Source organism: Ranitomeya variabilis, chromosome 2, assembly GCF_051348905.1.
Source record: "Ranitomeya variabilis isolate aRanVar5 chromosome 2, aRanVar5.hap1, whole genome shotgun sequence".
Classification (NCBI taxonomy): domain Eukaryota; kingdom Metazoa; phylum Chordata; class Amphibia; order Anura; family Dendrobatidae; genus Ranitomeya; species Ranitomeya variabilis.
The window spans coordinates 168,182,860-168,206,173 of record NC_135233.1 but is presented as its reverse complement, the minus strand read 5'-3'; the positions used below and the strand labels follow the sequence as shown (position 1 = coordinate 168,206,173).

The window sequence follows — 23,314 nt, the reverse complement described above, 5'->3', positions numbered from 1 at the left end:
TTTGGCATATATCTGCCAGCCACTTTCTGCCACTTATACCGTGTAGTGTAATACAGTGGGCCTGAATTTTGCAGCAGTGTCCCACACATAAAAAGGGAGATTTATATTGCCACTAAGTGCATCTGCGTCAGTTCTGTTTGGCGTATATCTGCCAGCCACTTTCTGCCACTTATACCGTGTAGTGTAATACAGTGGGCCTGTTTTGTTTTTTGCTGCAGTGTCCCACACATAAAAAGGGAGATTTATATTGCCACTAAGTGCATCTGCGTCAGTTCTGTTTGGCGTATAACTGCCAGCCACTTTCTGCCACTTATACCGTGTAGTGTAATACAGTGGGCCTGTTTTGTTTTTTGCTGCAGTGTCCCACACATAAATAGGGAGATTAATATTGCCACTAAGTGCATCTGCGTCAGTTCTGTTTGGCGTATATCTGCCAGCCACTTTCTGCCACTTATACCGTGTAGTGTAATACAGTGGGCCTGTTTTGTTTTTTGCTGCAGTGTCCCACACATAAAAAGGGAGATTAATATTACCACTAAGTGCATCTGCATCAGTTCTGTTTGGCGTATATCTGCCAGCCACTTTCTGCCACTTATACCGTGTAGCGTAATACAGTGGGCCTGAATTTTGCCGCAGTGTCCCACACATAAAAAGGGAGATTAATATTGCCACTAAGTGTATCTGCGTCAGTTCTGTTTGGCATATATCTGCCAGCCACTTTCTGCCACTTATACCGTGTAGTGTAATAAAGTGGACCTGAATTTTGCCGCAGTGTCCCACACATAAAAAGGGAGATTTATATTGCCGCTAAGTGCATCTGCGTCAGTTCTGTTTGGCATATATCTGCCAGCCACTTTCTGCCACGTACGCTGTGTAGTGTAATACAGTGGGCCTGATTTTTTGCAGCAGTCTCCCACACATATAGAAAGGGAGATTTAAATTCACAACAAGTTTACATACACCTTCTACCTTGTTTTACAGTACCATATAACGGTTGTTAGTTTGGTTACATTTTCCCAAGAATGAGGAAGTCTTGTGGAAGAGGTTGTGGCCATGGGCAGTCATTGCCAGCTGGTAATGATGGTGGTGGTGGTGGTAGTGGGAAAAGCAAAATAGCACCTAAGGCTCGAGTTGTTGAGCCAGCATCATCGTCTGGCTACACAAGGCCTCGAACGCTCCCTTTTCTGGGAGTAGGAAAACCGCTTTTAAAGCCGGAGCAGCAGGAAAAAGTTTTGGCTTTCCTTGCTGACGCAGCCTCTAGCTCTTTCGCCTCCTCTTCGGAAAGTTCAAAATTTAAAAAAAGCGAGTCGTCAGTGGATGCTCCCGGTCAGGAACAAGTCGCTTCCTTGTGTCCTTCACCCAGAAACCCAGAACAACAGTGAAGGATGCGTCAGGCGACACAACAGGTTACTCCATGGAGCTCTTTACACATACCGTGCCTGGGATAGAAAGGGAAATTGTTAACAGGCCATTACAAGATGAATCGGACATGGAGTGCACAGATGCACAGCCACAGCTAGATTATTATGCTGTTCTATTGACTCAGATCACAACATTGCCCTCGCAGTGTACTGAGCCAGAATCTGACCCTGATGAGACTATGGTGCCCGGTCCCGAACGCTATAGCACCTTACACGGTGACACAGAGGAAGGTGCACAGGACATTGAAGAGGAGGTGATAGATGACCCAGTTGTTGACCTCGATTGGCAGCCATTGGGGGAACAGGGTGCCGCTGGCAGTAGCTCTGAAGCGGAGGAGTATGAGCCGCAGCAGGCATCAACATCGCAACAGCTTTCATCTGGCAGGCCCGTATCTGGCCCAAACCGTGTATCAAAATCAAAAACAGTTTTAGGACAGCGTGGTCATCCAGTGAAAGTAGCACAGCGTGCAATGCCTGAAAAGGTATTCGATAGTAGGAAGAGTGCAGTCTGGCAATTTTTTAACCAAGATCCGAGGGATCAGTGCAAAGATATCTGTAAGAAATGCTCAAGGACCTTTAGCAGAGGGCAAAATGTCAAAAATTTAAATACAACGTGCATGCGTAGACACTTAACCAGCATGCACTTGCAAGCCTGGACTAACTACAAAACGTCCCGTAACGTAGGTGCACCCGCTCAGAATGAAGGTAGTCAGCAACGCTACATGGCTTCCCTCACTGTAAGCCCACCGTTTAGGACACCACCTGCAGCAAATGTGGAGGTATCGTCGCAAGGCCAAAGCAGTCAGGGAATCACCAGGTTGTTGGTAAGAAACACTGTATGTAGGCCAACAGCAAGAATACCCTCACCAACCCTCTCTCAATTTGCCATGTCCACCACCCTCCCGCTAGTTCCACCATATGCAACTCTCCAGTCCAGCTCACCCTACAAGAGACTCTCGTTAGGAAAAGGAAGTACTCATCCTCTCATCCTCCACGTACGCAGGGTTTGAACGCCAACATTGGTAGACTAATCTCGTTAGAGATGATGCCCTACCGGTTGGTTGAAAGCGAAGCTTTCAAAGCCCTGATGGCCTACGCAGTACAACGCTATTACCTACCCAGTCGACACTTCTTTGCGAGAAAAGCCATCCCAGCCCTTCACCAGCATGTCAAAGACCGCATTGTCCATGCACTCAGGCAATCAGTCAGTAGAAAGGTGCACCTCACAACAGATGCATGGACCAGTAGGCATGGCCAGGGACGTTACGTTTCCATCACGGCACACTGGGTTAATGTGGTGGATGCAGGGTCCACAGAGGACAGCCATAGTGGGACAGTTCTGCCTAGCCCACGGTCTAGGAAACAGTTGGCTGTAGGCATTCGCCACCCCTCCTCCAGCAGAAGTGAAAGCTTGTCCACAGAGCGCAGTCGCATGACCACTCCATCCGCAGCTGCCAGTGTTGCACACGAGGTGTCCCATTATGGAACAGCTAGCGGTAAGCGTCAGCAGGCTGTGTTGGAAATGAAGTGTTTGGGCGACAACAGACACACCGCGGAAGTTCTGGCCGAGTTCTTGCAGCAAGAAACTCAGTCCTGGCTGGGCAGTGTACATCTTGAGGCGGGCAAGGTAGTCAGTGATAACGGAAGGAATTTTATGGCTGCCATAGCCCTTTCAGAACTGAAACACATACCTTGCCTGGCTCACACCTTGAACCTGGTGGTGCAGTGCTTCCTGAAAAGTTATCCGGGGTTACCAGCCCTGCTCCTGAAGGTGCGAAGAACTTTGCTCGCACATCCGCCGGTTGCCCGTACACTCCAGCCGTATGCAGAACTATCACCGATCGCTGAAGCTTCCCCAGCACCGACTAATAATCGATGTTGCAACAAGGTGGAACTCCACACTGCACATGCATCAGAGGCTGTGCGAACAGAGGCGTGCTGTAATGTATTTGTGGGAGGATACACATACACGGGCAGGCAGTTGGATGGCAGACATGGAGTTGTCAGGTGTGCAGTGGTCGAAGCTACAAGACCTCTGTCCAGTCCTTCAGTGTTTTGAGGAATGCACACGGCTGGTAAGTGCAGACGACGTCATCATAAGCATGAGCATCCCACTAATGCGTCTGCTGATGCAAAGTTTGACGCACATTAAGGAGCAGGCGTCTGCAGCCGAGGATGAGGGAAGCCTTGATGACAGTCAGCCATTGTCTGCTCAGGGAACTCTCCTGGACGAGGTGGCGGACGAAGAGGAGGAGGAGGAGGATGATGGGGATGAATATTTATGGGAGGAGGAAGCTTCTCAGGGGGCAATAGAAACTGGTGGCATTGCAAGGTCAGGTACAGGGTTTTTGCGGGAGACAAGTGATGTTGATTTGCCAGAAAGTGCTCCTCAACCCAGCACAAGCAGTGATTTGACACCTGGAACATTGGCCCACATGGCTGATTATGCCTTGCGTATCCTAAAAAGGGACCCCCGCATTATCAAAATGATGACCGATGACGATTACCGGTTGGCCTGCCTCCTGGATCCACGCTATAAAGGGAAATTGCAAAATATCATGCCACATGAGAACCTTGAACAAATATTGGCTACCAAACAAGCAACTCTTGTAGACCTTTTGGTTCAGGCATTCCCAGCACACAGCGGCGGTGATGGTTCTCACACGAGCTGCAGGGGGCAACATGGCAGAGGTGTTAGAGGTGCACAAATCAGAAGTGGCGTTGGACAGAGGGGTTTTATGACCAGGTTGTGGAGTGATTTCGCAATGACCGCAGACACGACAGGTACTGCTGCATCAATTCAAAGTGACAGGAGACAACATTTGTCCAGTATGGTTATGAACTATTTTTCCTCCCTTATAATAATAATAATAATAATAATAATAATAATTTTTATTTATATAGAGCCAACATATTCCGCAGCGCTTTACAACTTATAGAGGGGACTTGTACAGACAATAGACATTACAGCATAACAGAAATCACAGTTCAAAACAGATACAAGGAGGAATGAGGGCCCTGCTCGCAAGCTTACAAACTATGAGGAGACACGAGAGGTGGATGGTAACAATTGCTTTAGTTATTTGGACCAGCCATAGTGTAAGGCTTGGGTGTTCATGTAAAGCTGCATGAACCAGTTAACTGCCTAAGTATGTAGCAGTACAGACACAGAGGGCTATTAACTGCATAAAGTGTATGAGAACATGATGCGAGGAACCTTATTATGTTTTTTTTTTTTTTTTTTTTTTTTTTTAAATAGGCCACACAGGGATAGTTAGGTTAATGCGTTGAGGCAGTAGGCCAGTCTGAACAAATGAGTTTTTAGGCCACGCTTAAAACTGTGGGGATTGGGGATTAGTCGTATTAACCTAGGTAGTGCATTCCAAAGAATCAGCGCAGCACGTGTAAAGTCTTGGAGACGGGAGTGGGAGGTTCTGATTATTGAGGATGCTAACCTGAGGTCATTAGCGGAGCAGAGGGCACGGGTAGGGTGGTAGACTGAGACCCTTATCGATGTTCTCCCTCACACGTCATTCCCCTTTGATTACTGGGAATCTAAAATAGACACCTGGCCTGAATTGGCAGAATATGCATTACAGGAGCTCGCTTGCCCAGCTGCTAGTATGCTATCAGAAAGAGTCTTCAGTGCTGCTGGTTCAATACTGACCGAAAAAAGGACTCATCTGGCTACCCAAAATGTTGATGATCTAACCTTCATTAAAATGAACCAATCATGGATTTCTAATTATTTTGCCCCACCTTCCCCTGCTGACACGTAGCTTTCCTGTAAAAAGGTCTTGCTTTTGGACTCCTCTTACTGACTGCTCCAATTCCTCCATTTGCAGCTGCTGAATGTCCATCATAGGCCATTTTTACACCTCCCTAAATGGGCTGACTCCCCCCATGGGGCCGTGGTCACCACTTGGCGCAAGCACCCGTGCGAGTGCCGTTTGCCTGGACAGGTGGGTGTGCCCACTTTTGGCCGACGGCACTGGCACAGGGTCCCTCATAGTACAATGAAGTGTCTCTGGCGGTGGTGGTGCACACCCAATGTCAGACACACCGTCGTAATATGAGGGGCCCTGGGCCAGTATCGCCGCCCACAAGAGAATGTTCCCCCCCAGCTCAAACAGTGCTCTACCACTTGAAAAACTTACCTCTCACTGCTCCACCACTGTTTAGTCTGTGCTGTCAAATCCTTCAATGGCACTGCCAATACAAATATGTTGAAATGATAGATGATAGTAAAAATGTACAGGGGCCCTGGCCTCCATTTAGACCTGTGAATACTGTGCGCGAACTACCACTGTCTGCTACTCAGCAGAGGAACCCACCCCTGTACCTAGCTTTGCCACCTGTTTATTTAGGAACATTTTTTTTGCAGACATTTAGCCCACTTTACTATTTTGGCCAACTTACTGTGTCAGCCACTTCTTCCAGCTGTCCTTCACCGAACAAAGCAGTGCCGCCAGTTTACTCCTGTTACCAGTTTAGAACTGCAAAGAGCCTACTTTTTTATTTTAGGCCTAGTAAGTCTGCGCCACTCCTTGCAATTGTCCTCCGCTGACCAAACCAATGCTGCCTGTGTACCCCATGTAACCTATTTTAAACTGCATTGAGCCTACTTTTCTATTTTAGGCCTACTAAGTCTGTCTGCGCCACTCCTTGCAATCATCCTCCGCTGACCAAGCCAATGCTGCCTGTGTACCCCTGTAACCTATTTTAAACTGCATTGAGCCTACTTTTCTATTTTAGGCCTACTAACTGTGTCTGTCTGCACCACTCAATACAGCTGTCCTCCACTGAACAAAGCTGAGCTTCAATCTTCAGGCTTTCGGCCTATATTTTGAATATCAAACTGCATTTGGCCTACTAGTTTGGTTGGGCCTACTAACGGTGTCTGCCGCTGCTTGTTGTTCTCCTCCACTGAACAAAGCTGAGCTTCAATTTTCAGGCTATATCAGATATCAAACTGCATTTGGCCTACTTGTTTGGTTTGGCCTACTAACGGTGTCTGCCGCTGCTTGTTGTTCTCCTCCACTGAACAAAGCTGAGCTTCAATTTTCAGGCTATATCAGATATTAAACTGCATTTGGTCTACTTGTTTGGTTGGGCCTACTAACGGTGTCTGCCGCTCCTTGCTTTTCTCCTCCACTGAACAAAGCTGAGCTTCAATTTTCAGGCTTTCGGCCTATAGGAAATTTTTACCTGCATTTGGCCTACTAGTTTGGTTGGGCCCTACTAACGGTGTCTGCCACTCCTTGGTGTTGTCCTCCACTGAAAAAAGCTGAGCTTCAATTTTCAGGCTTTTGGCCTAGATCAGATATTAAACTGCATTTGGCCTACTTGTTTGGTTGGGCCCTACTAACGGTGTCTGCCGCTGCTTGTTGTTGTCCTCCACTGAAAAAAGCTGAGCTTCAATTTTCAGGCTTTCGGCCTAGATCAGATATTAAACTGCATTTGGCCTACTTGTTTGGTTGGGCCCTACTAACGGTGTCTGCCACTCCTTGGTGTTGTCCTCCACTGAGCAAAGCTGAGCTTCAATTTTCAGGCTTTTGGCCTATAGGAAATTTTAAACTGCATTTGGCCTACTAGTTTGGTTGGGCCCTACTAGCGGTGTCTGCCGCTCCTTGGTGTTGTCCTCCACTGAAAAAAGCTGAGCTTCAATTTTCAGGCTTTCGGCCTAGATCAGATATTAAACTGCATTTGGCCTACTTGTTTGGTTGGGCCCTACTAACGGTGTCTGCCGCTCCTTGCTTTTCTCCTCCACTGAACAAAGCTGAGCTTCAATTTTCAGGCATTCGGCCTATAGGAAATTTTTACCTGCATTTGGCCTACTAGTTTGGTTGGGCCCTACTAACGGTGTCTGCCGCTCCTTGCTTTTCTCCTCCACTGAACAAAGCAGTGCCGCCTGTTTACTCCTGTTACCAATTTTGAACTTCATTTGGCCCACTTTACTTTTTGGGCCTACTAACTGTGTCTGCCACTCCTTACAGTTGTCCTCGACTGAACAGAGCAATGCTGCCTGGTTAGTCCTGTTACCAATTTTGAACTGCATTTAGCCTAGTTACTTATTTGGGCCTACTCAGTGTGTCAACCTCTCATTACATTTGTCCTTCACTGAACAAAGCAATGCCGCCTGTTTAGTCCTGTTACCAATTTTGAACTGCATTTAGCCTACTTTATTCTTTGGGCCTATATCTGTGTTTCCTCCTCATCCTGCCCATTGCCCAGCCACTGCTAGATGAGTCTGCTGGTACATTGACCCAGACCACTACATTACCCTTGCACTCTACACAGCCAGTATCTGACTCTGCTGAAAGTCTGGTTCCCCTTCCCGCATACTATACCACCTTACACGGAGACAAAGAGGAAGGTGCAGATGAAAGTGCAGGTTCCTTCATCAGGTGGGGGGCATACTCATTGGCTACGTCACTGGCACAGGGCCCCTCATAGTACGCAAAAGTGTCTCTGCCGGTGGGAGGCGCCCCCGCCGTCAAACAACGCCGTACTTTGAGGAGCCCTGTGCCAGTGCCAATGCGAATGAGTGTGCCCCCCCTGCTTGCTCAGGATCACAGCACTTGCAAAGTTGAAATACTTACCTCTCCCTGCTCCACCACCGTGATGTAGTCCGCGTTTCCTGGGCCCTCGAAAAACTTGAGCCAGCCCTACCCCCCCACAACTTTAGCCAAATAACCCCCAATTTTCAATGCCTAACTATTATTATAAGGTAAATTAAGATTGACAAGCTTAAGTAACAAGAATTGATGTTTTTGGCATTAAATTGGGCACTGTAGGTGTTTTCCTGTCCTCCACTCACTGCCGACTTTGCTTCCCCATTGACTTGCATTGGGTTTCGTGTTTCAGTCAGATCCCCGACTTTTCGAAATAATCGGCCGATTTCACCCGACCCGATTTTTGACAAAGTCGGGTTTCGCGAAACCCGACTCGATCCTAAAAAAGTAAAAGTCACTCAACTCTAGTGTCCACCTGTTTGTCATTTCTGAAGCAATGAGAGCCCGCCTAACTTATGGGTTTATGTATCCAGAAGCATGGGCTGGGCATAAAGTACTGGTGACTGCAGCATACTGGTCACTACAGCATACTGGTCAATACAACGGCAGTTTGCAAACCCACAAGCGTGACACACATGTGTTGTCAGTATGCTCACTGCACCACTAAATGATTTTATTAAGAGGTGTAATTTGTAAAATTGAATCATTAATAGGGAAGTCCTACTGTCCTGACACCTTGGAGGCTCTGACAATTTGACATGGCACCAGCAAACCATTCCAGGTTAATCTGTGCTCTCATATAGTACTCCTGTAACACCCCAGGTAACCAGTTGTTACAGTGATGTTGCCTTCCTTTTGGGGAGGGCGATATCATGCTTGGAGGCAAGGAGGATTCCCTTTACCAGGTAATACACCTACATACAACACATTCTGAATCCAGGCCAGAAGGGGGAGCTCTGAACCTGGAGGAAGAGTTAGTTAGTTGGTCCAGGGAGACCAAGGAGGACAGTCTGGAGAGACAGTGGAAGAGTGAGGATGGAAGAGCAGAGGGGCCGTGCATGCACGAGAAAGTGGTGCAGTCCCTGGAAAGAGAGAAAGTTGGACAGAGATTGCCATAGAGAAGCTTGTCTAGGAACATCAGCTTAGGTGGAGCTGGTAAGAGAGGTGTGCAGCTGAGCAGACGTTGGAGTCTGAAAGTGGAAGAGAGCAATGAGCAGGACTAGTGGGGCCGTGCAGCAGACGTGTGAGCTGCAGCTCCAGGAAAGGAAGATAACCTGAAGGGTTGAATTGTAGTGAGCATCTGAGGAAAGAAGCACAGGAGCAGGAAAGGGCTTAGAGGGGAACTGTGACTGGGCACCCTCTGAGCCGAAGCGCAGGAACCCGGTCACACGGCAGAACCGGAGGGCATAGGACTTTATGTAATTTGCCTGTACCCACACCTGAAGGTGCAGCAGTACATTAAGAGCCCGGGTCGTGATAGAGACCCTATAAAAAGGCTCAAACTGCCCACCATATGGGTAACTGTCCCAGGACAGGAGAGAGAGGACTTTGTACGAAAGCCACAGGCAGCAAGGACCTCGCATACGAGCGCGAGTAGGAAGGCTTATGGACCTCACCTGGGTGAGGGATCCACCTTTGCCTCCAGGCCGGCCGGACTATATCACCACCTGTTGCTGGTACCCTGGACTGAGGCTGCTTGTGCAGTGCCCCAGAGTCCTGGTCATTGCAGTAATGTTGTTCTTCCACCAGGGGAGCAATATTACGTCTGAAGGCAATAAAGGAGATCTTCTGTCCAGGTATCACAACCACATACAACACACTTCACACTCCAGTCCACCAGGGGGAGCAAAGGTTCTATCTACTAGGCCACTCCTCACATATAGGTAAAACTGGTGGGTTGGTTAGGAAGTTAGACAGAAGCTGACTGGGCTTCACCCAGACAGTCAGAGCCCGACAGAGTTTGGCAGAAGCTGGCTGGAGTGGGTTCCAGCCAGATCCAGACTGCGGTCTGCGGAGGACGAGGGTCCACGGAGCTGCGCCTGCCCCACGTGCGGCAGCATCCAAGAAAGAGACCTTGAAAGGAAGTGTATTGCAGTGAGTGAGAAATGAAGGCATAGCAACAAGTGGATACCAGAGAGGATAGTGGCCAAGAGAAGCGGCATCCTTCTGGTGCGCGATCCGGTGCTGGAATACCGAGGGAGTAAAGTGCTCTACGCCTTGCTTCAGAGACCGGCAGGACAGTCAGTTCCAAGTTGGCTGCCTGACCTTAATACCTAGGAAGACACGGTGGCAACTTGTGGGGGGTCGGGGCGTCTCTAGGGTCCCTATAAACAAGCCTCAGGCCATCAGTCATACGGGTTTTGTTCTATCCGACTACGGGGAACAGTGAGAAGAGTAATAACAGTGAGGACCTCATTAGAGCTTATGCAAGTGGGAACCTACTGTGTTACTGGGCGCATAGGAAGGCTATTGAATTCCACCTGGACAAGGAGACTCTGGATTTGCCTTCAGACTGGCCGGACTCTGCCTACCCTGTGATCCGGTGCCCTGGACTGTGGACACTGAAGCCTTCAGTAAAAGGTAAAGAAAATGCAACCTTGTGTCCTCGTTATTCACTGCACCTCACATCATCCACCGTCACCATCTACACTCTGGGAAGCCCTGGGGATACACTTCACCTGTGGGAAGGTATACCATCTAGCTGCCATAACATCACCCCAGCGGACCCACAGGTGGCGTCACGAACTTTATACAAACTCTTCCTTTAATTGGATACCCCTTAAAGGGCCACGGACCGGGTCAGGCCACCGTGACATCCCCCGAACCGAAGCACCCGGTACCGAGTACCCCATTGCCCTTGCGTGGGGGCGATCCACTTGCAACCAGTAAACCAGGTAAAGACTTTACAACATCCTCCATTTATTTGCAGACATACACCATCCCTGCCCAGCACACCGGGAGCCCTGGGGACCCCGCTTCACCTGTGGGAAGCGTCACCATCTTTGCTGCAGTAGCATCACCCCAGAGCACCCCTTTAAGCAGCGTCGGTCCCCTCTGACCAAGAACCACAGGTGGCGTCACGAACACAAACTTTATCACAACTCCCCTAAAAGACCTTTCCCCTTTTATTTGAGTGCCCAGGGCCACGGACCGGGTCGCAGCCACCGTGACCACCTTTTTAATTGTGACCGGACCCGGTACCGAGTACCCCACTGCCCTGGTGAGCAATTCACTCCTTCTGAGCTTTGCATTGTGCCAAAAAAGTAGCGTCCGACCACATATGGAGCATTGCTGTATTCAGGAGATTTATTTTTTCCTATTAGCGCTTTTGAAAATTAAAAACTTAGGACTAAAACAACATTATAGTAAAAAAATGTAACTTTTCATTTTCACAGCCCATTGTTATACAATTCTGTGAAATAACTATGGCTTTAAAATGCTCACTACACCCTAAACTAATTCTTTGATAGGTGTAGTTTCCAAAATGGGATCACTTGTGTGGGTTTCTGCTGTTTTGGAACCTTGGCGACTCTCCAAATGCAACATGGTGTCCGCAATTCCAGACAATTTTGAACTCCAAAAGTCAAATAGCCTTCCTTTCCTTCCAAGCTCTGCTGTGTGCTCAAACAAGACTTTCTGACCACATATGAGGTATCCCATGGACTACAACAAATTATGTGGTCCATTATATCCTGTTACCTTTGTGAAAATAGAAAATTTGGGGGGCTAAAACATTTTTTGGGGAAAAACCTCATTATTAATTTCCACTGTCCAGTGTTTTAAAATTCCATAAAGCACCTGTGGGTTTAAATATATTCCTTGTGGAGTATAGTTTCCAAAATGGGGTCACTTGGGAAATGTTGGTTTCTATTGTTTAGGCACATTATGCAAACATGACTTGGCATTAGTGATCTATTCCAGCCAATTTGTCAAATGTTGTTCCTTCCATTCTGAGCTCTACTATCAAGAACCCTGCTGCAGACTTACAGCAGGAGTCTGAGCACGAGATACAGAAGGACAGGGGGTGCTGTGGTGGGCGTACCTGTTGAAGTGCAGGAACTGAAACAGGTGACCACCGGGGGAGGGGCCAGAGGGAGAGCCAGACGCTGAGTTGCAGTGGTGACCAGCGAAACCGGAGAGTAATCTGAACATGCCGAAGTCAAGCCAGGAGGTCGATGAAGTACTAAAGGATGAGTACGAAGCCGAAGGTCAGAGCCAGAAACAGACAGTAAGCACGGAATCACAAAGCAATGCACAGAACGAGAACACGAACCGGATCATACACGAGAAGGCAAACGGACTACACAGTATGCAAGCACATCAGGGGGTCAGACACACAGCCAGAACAGATGTGTTACTGACCAGGATCCCCAGACGAAGGTGGGTAAATATAGCCCTCCCCAAACCAAAAGGAGGCGATACAAAATTAACCCTGAGAGGTCAGGGAGGGAACCCTGTCCACAACCATGACATCTACCGTGCGTCCAAACAGCTGTTTTCCACCACATATGGAGTATCGGTGTATTCAGGAGAAACTGCTCAACTAATTCTACGGTCCATTTTCTCCTGTTACCTTTATGACATTTTGGGGCTAAAGTAACAGTTTTGTGCAACAAAGTAAAATTTTCATTATGTCCTATACTTATTGAATGTGGTTTTGTACATCTTGAGGGGTGCAGTTTTTAGAATGATGTCACTTTTGAGTATTTTCTGTCATATAGACCCCTCAAAGTTACTTTCAATTTGATGTGGTCCCTAAAAAAATAGGTTTTGTAAATTTTGTTGGAAAAATGCTGTAAACTTTTAACCTTTCTAATTTCCTAAAGAAAAAATGTTTAAAAAATGATGCTGTTGTTAAGAAGACATATGTCAAATGTTATTTATTAACTAGTTTATGTGGTATAACCATCTGATGTAAGGGCATAAAAATTCAAATTTTGAAAATTTGCTAATTTTTGTAACTTTTTTTTAAATGTTTCATATTTATACAAATAAACGCCAATCATATAGACCAAAATTTACCACTAACCTGAAGAAGAGCTTGTCACGAAAAAAACCACAATCTCAAAATCCCTGGGATACATTGAAACATTCTGGAATTATTACCACATATATCAGATTTAAAAAATGAGGCTTGGTTCTTAAGGTGCTAAAAGGAATCCATCATCAACAGCTACTGGTGAATGTTTTATGCCAAAAATAATTTACAATACTTAATTCTAATGATACATTTTCAGAATTTATGTTGTGTTTATGTTTTATATGTGTTTCTTCAGTAAATTGGCACCTTGGAAATTGTCATTAGGATTTCTACCCATGAGCATTGCTTGTAAAATCACAGATTTTTCTAGGCTAATATTTCTTCACTGTCACCATTGGATATAACATTTATTGTTCGCTGTTTTAACAGATAGCTACTCTGGCCAAGATCTAATTGTTACAACAGAAGCACCAGGAAGTATCACATACTTCGATCTTGATCAAGGTAAAAATTATTGACCTTGCAAAATATGATGTGGAATATTTTACATGTACACTACAGGTTTGAAAAAAAATACGGATTGGAGCAATTTGTTATTAAAAATTAGTTCTACATATGAGTAGTGATGAGCGAATATACTCGTTACTCAATATTTCCCTCCGAGTATTTATCAGTGCCCGGAGATTTCGTTTTCATCGCCTCAGCTGAATAATTTACAGCTATTAGCCAGGCTGAGTACATGTGGGGGTTGCCTGGTTGCTAGGGAATCCCCACATGTACTAATGCTGGCTAGTAGCTGTAAATCATCCAGCTGCGGCGAAGAAAACTAAATCTCCGAGCACTAAAAAATACTTGGAGGACACCCGAGCGTGCTCGGGAAATCTGGAGTAACGAGTATATTCGCTCATCACTACATATGAGTTAAACAAAATATATAAATATAAAGCTGTGTGTTTGTAATGAAAGGAGTACAAATGGAAGGTTTTATAATGGTGGATGATCAGAGTGAGAAGTGGAAAATTAACCATTATATAGATAAGTGTCAAGTTTTGATTTTGGGATAAAAAAACATTTATCTGTTGCATATTAATTGCTATGAAGTTGTTTTATAATTAAGAAAATTGCTAGTCAGAGACTCACTGAATGTTTAGTACATCAGTATATTGTAAAGTCACACCAGAGCAGTGGAAGGTTAAAAGGCAGGAATCCAAATAAATTAAGGGATGAGAGAACTGTTGTACAAATAAAGACTAGCCACGATGTTTTATGACATACCTACTGTATTTTTAGCGTATAGGGCACACCTCACTATAAGACACACCCCAGTTTTAGACAACAGAAATTCTGATAATCTTTTTTCCTACTAATTAAAACTTTCCTGGTGTTGTAAAGTGGAAAGGTCGTTATCACTAATTTGAATGCACTAAAGTAAGAATAGGGAAGTAATAAATGTATGATTAGTGCTTCTCTGCAGCCAGTGTATTAAGACTCGCTCACACCACTGTATAAGTTGTACAAGTGCTATCCAATTTTTTATCGGATAACACCCGGACAAATGTTATTTAATGGGTCAGTTCTGATTACCAATTTTTTTTCACTGTGAAAAGAAACGCAACATGCTGTGATTTCATTCTAAAATCAAATGAGTGCAAGAAAAAAATTGGATGCCATACGGAGCCACAGTAAAACATCCGATTTTATGAATGCACCATTGGAAACTATAAATGGTGTTGTAAAATATCTGCGGAGTAGGACAAACGGATTGCATACGGATAGCACACGGATGACAAGTGAGAAAAAATCATCCCGCTTTTCTAGATTTTTTATACGCTCGTGTGAACCCAGCCTTATACACAAAGATTTGCAGCATGCACATGATGTACACTCTCTGCATCGTACACATGTACACACAACACAGCTACATGGACAGTACATGCACCACATAAACACCCCCCACAGGCCACCCTGAAGCATGAGCATCTCATTAACTGAAAACGGCAAATAAAGATCAAACAACAACCATAAGATGGATTTCTTCAACCCAGGTATCATTTTAATCCGTATAACAGCACCAATCTGACAGTGTCTGTAGTTTACTAAGCAAAATCCCGATGACAGGTTTGCTTTAATGGGTTAGTCCGAAATCCAAAAATAAATTTAAATTAATAAATCTTTAAAAATTAATAACTTTTGTAATCTAAGTCATGGTAAAATTCCCTACCATTCACTCAGTTCTGCAGCTTAGGGCTCTGTTTATATTACCCACTTCCTATGACAATTCATTTGAGAATCCCCAGTTCATGATGGGATACTAAAACAAATCATCATCTGCTGGATGAAACTGCTATCACTCCCTTTGCCCTGAAATAAAGCGTTGTCGTGGTGGAGGTGGGCTGGTACATTCCGACACTCCCCTTGCTTCGTCTGCTGCCTTGAAATGAAGCATCATCAGTGATGCTCGTTTTATGGGCTGGTCCCTGCTCTGTCCCTGCAGTGTCTCCCTTGCGCAGTATCTCCCCCATGTGCAGTTTTCCCCAGTGCCCTGTGTGTTGAGTGCAGCTGTCTGCTTAGCTGAATGGTAATAAGCCGGCAACAAAGCGCTATCACTATACCCGGTGTGCAGGAGATGTCACTGGTCTCTGTCGGGCACTGTGACACTGCTCGATCATGTAAGTTTTTTTACTTAAATTCATGTTTGGGCTAAAAATAATTTTTGCTATTGGGTTTCATCACAAATGGTTCACTGTTTTGCTTTACAGGATTTTTCTCCTTGCATACAAGTTTAATGTAGTATTTAGCCATAAATAAGCTGATAGGAGATCAGAAAAAGACAGAAAAAAGAGTTACAAACTTTTCTCTTTGATCATCCATCAGATTGAGCTCACTGATGGATTCTCAGGTAAATAGGAAAGAAGACGGCCACTTTTTCTAGTTAGTACAACTTTCCTCATACATTGACCAGCACTGTCCATACAATGGCTGCTGGGGGAAGAGCATGTGACAGACCTGTCCATCAGCCTCCTACAATAATAAAAAACCTGGGAAAGCTGTTTTTCTATTGGAGGTGGCTGATTGGCTATTATGGTCATATGCTCCTCAACTAGCAGCCATTTTATAGACAGAAGTTCTGGTCAGTCTGTGAGTAAAGCTGCACGAACGAGACAGTGGCAGACTTCTACCTGAGACAATCCAACTCCTATTGTGTTCCAAAGTGTGTATATATTGTGATAGCACAAGAAATGTGCAAATGGCAGTGAGCTAGAAACAGTAAAGAGAGGGGCGCAATAGACAAGCTACCAAGATAACAATTAGTTTGCTGTAAGGTACAATTCTCACCTTTACAAGTTGTGAGTATGCACAACACATATAATAAGTATGATGGGAGGGCTGCAGATGGCACCGGCCCCGCGAAGGATCTTCAAGAAATTTTAGATAGATAGATTCAAGATGCCGACAATTCCGCACTCCTCAAAAATCAGGCAAGGGAATCACAGAGTTCAGAAGAGTTGCATACTTTATGCCGGGCTACAAAACTATGTTTTGTGGACGTCCTGTCCACTTCCTCTGGTACATAGCCAAATTATGGAGGAGCGCGAAATTGTCGGCATCTTCAATATCCTATCCAATGAGGGGATACACGGCAGTGAGGGGATACATTGGCTTCACCAAAGGAGATGTTGTTCTTTAAAGATTAGCAAACTATTTTGCTTTTCTAGATAATGCACCCTGTTATTTACCTTTTTTTAAATCAAAACTAAATAAATAAATCCTAACCATGGCAAGTTGTAATATTGTTGCATCTTAAATAAAGTGGTAGGAATATTGAAAATGAAGAATGTTTCAATGTTGTTAGTTAAGGAGATTTGTGACTTTTATTGACATGACATGACATCATTTTCAGATGAGTTAATTGAGACCACACGTCTTCCAATAATACATACAACAACAACACGGCCTCCGATTATTATTGAGGATCTTGAAATAAGGTCATTCGATGACAATTTGGTGTCTGAATTTGATGCAACAGGCAAGAAAAGATTTACTGGTATGTGTCTAGCTTTGAAAAGAGATATCTTACTACAATAGTTTGCATGTTTTATTTTTCAGGTTTTTTAAAAAGAAAGGTATCATAATATGGCATTAGAGTAGTATGCTGTTTATTTAGAATGTAACCAATTTTATTAAAGTGAAGCAATCATTAGAAAATGACCTATTTTTTAAATATTTTTTTTGCTAAATGTTTTTTTTTTTTTGCCATATCACAATCCGTCTTAAAAATGAAAAATTGAAATCTTGCAGTCTTCACACTGACCACTCTAACTTCTAATTGTTTAAATAAACTGCATATGAACATAAGCCACAATGGAGAATCTTTGACCTTAACTTTTGTATTGAAGCATCTAATGAGTGCATGTAAAGGTTATTGTGAAAAGAGGGGGAGCTGTGACATCACTTGTAACAAAAAAGCAAAAATGAAAAAATCCGCACTCACAGCTGGTTACATCAGAGACCTCAGGTTTCACTGTTGCATGTAAGTCTATACCGCCAGGATTGTAAGACGGGGTGCTCCACAAGAAAAACACAGTCCATAAAATGTGAAAAAATAGAAATAGAGGGCACTCACCGTCTGAAGCCTTTTATAAGTCCTTTATTGTGGCATAAAAGAGTAGTAGTAGCAGGTCTTACAGGAGAACGCAGGTGTCATGAGACGATGGCCCGTTTCGCGCGAGTGCGCTTCTACAGGTCTACGGAAAGACTGGAAGGAGGGGAATTAATAGCAGCTGACTTGCCCCACCTCTACCAGAATCCAGTAAGAAACCTTGAAACATACTAATCATTAAAAGAACACACATTAAAAACATATCAATGTGCATATTCAGTAACACCCTGCTAATATTGCTATCAACTAATATGAACAAAGTTATAATATTTACAAAAACATAGACATGTCTGTTCTTTCGTTTAAGCCCATCGGGCCTGTGGCGTTAACTTTTAAAATCCATCTACCTTCTTTCTGAAGAAGCAATTTATTGTGATCGCCACCTTGTATTGGGAGTGTGACTCGTTCTAAACCGGCAAACCGCTTAGTGGCCGCGTTACTGTTGTGGTGGACCCGTATATGGTTAATCAGACGGGGGACCCCTTTGCCTGTTTTTATAGAGTTAAAGTGCTCTCTAAATCTTATAAACAAAGGGCGAATAGTCTTCCCCACGTAATAATACCCGCACGGGCAGAACACTACATAGACAACATGTGTCGTTCTGCAAGATATAAAGTCTCTGACTACATGATAAAACGGTCCTATGTGGATTACTCTATTGACCAAGTGGTATTCACAATAACTGCAATGTCCGCATTTGAAGTTTCCTTGCGGTATTCCTGCCTTCAGCCAATTATTATTATCAGAAACCACTCTGTTATGTACCAATATATCTTTTAAATTTCTGCTTCTGCGACATGCAAATAAAGGCCCTCGGCTGGTCAACTCTGTGAGGATTGGGTCCCTTTCCAGAATGTGCCAACTTTTGCGGATGGCCGATCTGACACAATTGTCCATCGGTCCGTATTTGAAACTGAAAACAAATCTTTTTTGTGAAGTATTACTTTTTCTGACATTTACGATTTCATTTGTTTCTGCCCTTATTTTGACTTTTTTAACTCGGGTTGAGGATAGCCTCGCACTCTAAATCTGTCATAGAGATCCTGGGACTGTTTTATATAGCCTTCTTTACTACTATTCAATCTCCTAACCCTCAAAAACTGGCTATATGGGAGGGAATTTTTTGTGTAGTGCGGATGTGCACTATTATAGTGTAAGAGAGAATTAGTAGAGGAAGGTTTTCTAAAGACCTCCGTTTGAACGAGGCCATCACTGATCCAAAGTTTGACGTCTAAAAAGACTAGGTTCGACCCCCCAAAAACTGATGTGAACTTCATGTTCATGGTGTTAATTTGCTCCAGATGGTGTACAAAATTCTGGAAGTCCCCCTCAGACCCATCCCAGACGATGAAAACGTCGTCCACGAATCTCAAAAACAATTTTATATTACCTAGGTACGGGTTAGTATCTGCGTAGACGTAGCGATTTTCGAATACTGCTAGGAATAGGTTGGCTAGGGTACATGCGACGGGCGTACCCATCGCCGTGCCTACTATCTGCCAAAACCAGGTGGAGTCAAACTGAATGGCATTGTGAGTCAATATGAACTTTAAGCCGTCACAAATGAAATTAACCGTTCTTATATCTGTTGCAGTGTAAGACAGAATTTCTCGTACTGCTTCCACCCCTATTTTTTGTGGTATGCGGGTGTACAGGCTTTCAACATCAATCGAAGCCATAAAAAAACTTTCCTGCCATGTGAAACCTTTTAAAACTCTCAAAAAATCTTTGGTATCGCGTATATAGGAGGGAATGTCGGGTAGAAGAGGATGTGAAAGCCAGTCAATATATCTCGATAAAGGTTCTGTCAGAGAGCCTACCCCTGAAACAATGGGGCGGCCTGGTGGAGCTGATAGAGATTTATGGATCTTCGGTACATAGTACCAGTGTGGCTTTTGTGGAAAATTGGGAAATAACTTCTCCGCTTGTTTTTCTGAAATAATTCCCTCCTCTACGTAAACTCTCAAAAATGTACGCAAATCGTTTTTATATTTCACTGTGGGGTCTGTCTTAAGTTTGTGATATGTATCAGTTTTTGCTAATTGGTTATGGGCTTCCTTCATATACATCTCTTTTTTTAAAAGGACGGTGTTTCCTTCCTTATCTGCCATCCGTATCACTGTGTCTGACCAGCTTTGTATTTCTTTTAAAGCTGCAGATTCTGCTGTACCGAAGATCCATAAATCTCTATCAGCTCCACCAGGCCGCCCCATTGTTTCAGGGGTAGGCTCTCTGACAGAACCTTTATCGAGATATATTGACTATCGAGAAATTCTGTCTTACACTGCAACAGATATAAGAACGGTTAATTTCATTTGTGACGGCTTAAAGTTCATATTGACTCACAATGCCTTTCAGTTTGACTCCACCTGGTTTTGGCAGATAGTAGGCACAGCGATGGGTACGCCCGTCGCATGTACCATAGCCAACCTATTCCTAGCAGTATTCGAAAATCGCTACGTCTACGCAGATTCTAACCCGTACCTAGGTAATATAAAATTGTTTTTGAGATTCGTGTATGACGTTTTCATCGTCTGGGATGGGTCTGAGGGGGACTTCCAGAATTTTGTACACCATCTGGAGCAAATTAACACCATGAACATGAAGTTCACATCAGTTTTTGGGGGGTCGAACCTAGTCTTTTTAGACGTCAAACTTTGGATCAGTGATGGCCTCGTTCAAACGGAGGTCTTTAGAAAACCTTCCTCTACTAATTCTCTCTTACATTATAATAGTGCACATCCGCACTCCACAAAAAATTCCCTCCCATATAGCCAGTTTTTGAGGGTTAGGAGATTGAATAGTAGTAAAGAAGGCTATATAAAACAGTCCCAGGATCTCTATGACAGATTTAGAGCGCGAGGCTATCCTCAACCCGTGTTAAAAAAAAGCCAAAATAAGGGCAGAAACAAATGAAATCGTAAATGTCAGAAAAAGTAATACTTCACAAAAAAGATTTGTTTTCAGTTTCAAATACGGACCGATGGACAATTGTGTCAGATCGGCCATCCGCAAAAGTTGGCACATTCTGGAAAGGGACCCAGTCCTCACAGAGTTGACCAGCCGAGGGCCTTTATTTGCATGTCGCAGAAGCAGAAATTTAAAAGATATATTGGTACATAACAGAGTGGTTTCTGATAATAATAATTGGCTGAAGGCAGGAATACCGCAAGGAAACTTCAAATGCGGACATTGCAGTTATTGTGAATACCACTTGGTCAATAGAGTAATCCACATAGGACCGTTTTATCATGTAGTCAGAGACTTTATATCTTGCAGAACGACACATGTTGTCTATGTAGTGTTCTGCCCGTGCGGGTATTATTACGTGGGGAAGACTATTCGCCCTTTGTTTATAAGATTTAGAGAGCACTTTAACTCTATAAAAACAGGCAAAGGGGTCCCCCGTCTGATTAACCATATATGGGTCCACCACAACAGTAACGCGGCCACTATGCGGTTTGCCGGTTTAGAATGAGTCACACTCCCAATACAAGGTGGCGATCACAATAAATTGCTTCTTCAGAAAGAAGGTAGATGGATTTTAAAAGTTAACGCCACAGGCCCGATGGGCTTAAACGAAAGAACAGACATGTCTATGTTTTTGTAAATATTATAACTTTGTTCATATTAGTTGATAGCAATATTAGCAGGGTGTTACTGAATATGCACATTGATATGTTTTTAATGTGTGTTCTTTTAATGATTAGTATGTTTCAAGGTTTCTTACTGGATTCAGGTAGAGGTGGGGCCGAGGCGGCAAGTCAGCTGCTATTAATTCCCCTCCTTCCAGTCTTTCCGTAGACCTGTAGAAGCGCACTCGCGCGAAACGGGCCGTCGTCTCATGACACCTGCGTTCTCCTGTAAGACCTGCTACTACTACTCTTTTATGCCACAATAAAGGACTTATAAAAGGCTTCAGAGTGCCCTCTATTTCTATTTTTTCACATTTTATGTGACATCACTTGGTACGCACCTGTCCTGGGTCTAGGCTTTGCTCCCTTCACCTTGTTCCATTGACCACTGTTGTGCTCCACATCAAGCTTTGTAGGTTGCCCAGCGTGTGACATCATCTCCCTAAGATGGTGGCCCAAAAGGTCACACATCTGTGTCTTCAGATTGCTATTGAAGACTCTAATTTTATGTACTTTACCTCCTGTTCACATTGTGCTTACCTGCCTCATTGCTAAATGCTTTATTTCATCCATCCTGCTGCTCCCAAGACTCCCGTGTGTGCCGCATCCTCGCTCCCCGTGTGCCATCCTACCAGCTGCACTGATGCCCAAGGTTCATATACCTCCCGGGTCCATGTTAATAGATGAGCCTTACATCACGAATTGTGATTGGTGGATCCTGTATTATCAGCTCTGCATAGAATTGTTAATTATCATTGTAATCCTGCCACTAATGATATGGAGAGTGCTGAAAAGTCCCCCTGAAAGAACAGGAAGTATCTAAAAAAACAGGGCCCAGTGTGAAAAAATTGCCCCCAAAATTCTCAACATAAATTTAACAATAAAATCTGATTTAACCATTTGATTGTTTTCTGATGATAGCTTCCATTTAAAAGCAGAAACTTTGATCTGAGCCATATGATGCTAAATAGCATTTTTTTAAGAATAAGATTGTTTGATGAAATGTACATAGTTAAAGTATCTAATAGTAATTGTGAGTCTAAATGCTCAAGCATCTAACACAGTTGTATTCTATGTATCAGTGTAACAGGTAATGAAAAAGAAGATGATTATATTTACACATGTGAAATCATAATTTATATGGCACCATTTCTTATTTTCCCAGCTCCATATGTATCATATATAAGTAAGGACCCAAACACCCCATGCTCACTCAATGATGCCCTAGAACACTTCCAAGTGGAGAATCTGGCTGATCTTTTACCAAAAGAAATGAAAGATGGAGTTCTTCCACCTCGAAATATCTCCTATAACATTACTGTTGTGGCAGTTGAAGGTTGCCACTCCTTTGTTATCTTAGACTGGGCCAAACCGAAGAAAGGGGATTTCATTACAGGTAATTAATATTAATATTTGCAGAGAAGATGTATAATTCAAGTAAAAAACTAGGTGATATTAGGCATGTTGAGATGCATATTTTGTTTACCTAGAAACAAGTTTAACTTTTTAACTTTCTTACTGTAAATGGAGTCTGTCATTAGATTTTTGCTACCCCATCTGAGTGCAGTATAATGTAAGGTCCCTGACTCTAGCGATGTGTCACTTACTGGGCTGCAGTTATCTAAATGTTGAGCTCTGTACACAAATGTATGCACTGTACAAGAGTTTTCTGCCCATGTACATTGTATACAGAAAGCTAGCAATCAGTGATGGGAGTGAGGTTAAACTGAGTTCAAGAATGTGCTTGACTACCTGGCAGCAGGTTTACTAGTCCTCTAATGATAATCTCCTGCTGATAAAACGGTGATTTTATCCATACTACAGTAAGCAGCCCTATAGGTGATACATCACTGGAATCATTAGGTGGCAAAAATCTAAGGACAGATTTCCTTTAACTTTTTGCATAAGTATTTTACTAGTCCAAGTTCACAACTGAACATACCACAAAGCTGTGGACTGTTGTCGCATTTTCTTTTTTTGGCTTGTACCTTCCTGGTATTTTTTTAAACATCCTTTTTTGAGAAGAGGGATTTATTTTTGCTAAGAAAATGTAAAAATTAACAAAAATATACAAATTTCACTGTGCAGGTCTGTCATTGTAT

At 43.8% G+C, this 23,314-nt stretch overlaps 1 protein-coding gene across 1 annotated transcript in view; it reads left to right on the top strand.

The window, feature by feature from the left end:
* Window positions 1–23,314, top strand: part of FNDC1 (fibronectin type III domain containing 1) — a 344,034-nt gene that overhangs the window by 209,463 nt on the left and 111,257 nt on the right. The window contains exons 12-14 of the mRNA XM_077283151.1: window positions 13,347–13,421; window positions 16,819–16,962; window positions 22,378–22,608. Coding sequence (XP_077139266.1) covers window positions 13,347–13,421; window positions 16,819–16,962; window positions 22,378–22,608 — 450 coding nt within the window. The remainder of the gene's footprint in view (window positions 1–13,346; window positions 13,422–16,818; window positions 16,963–22,377; window positions 22,609–23,314) is intronic.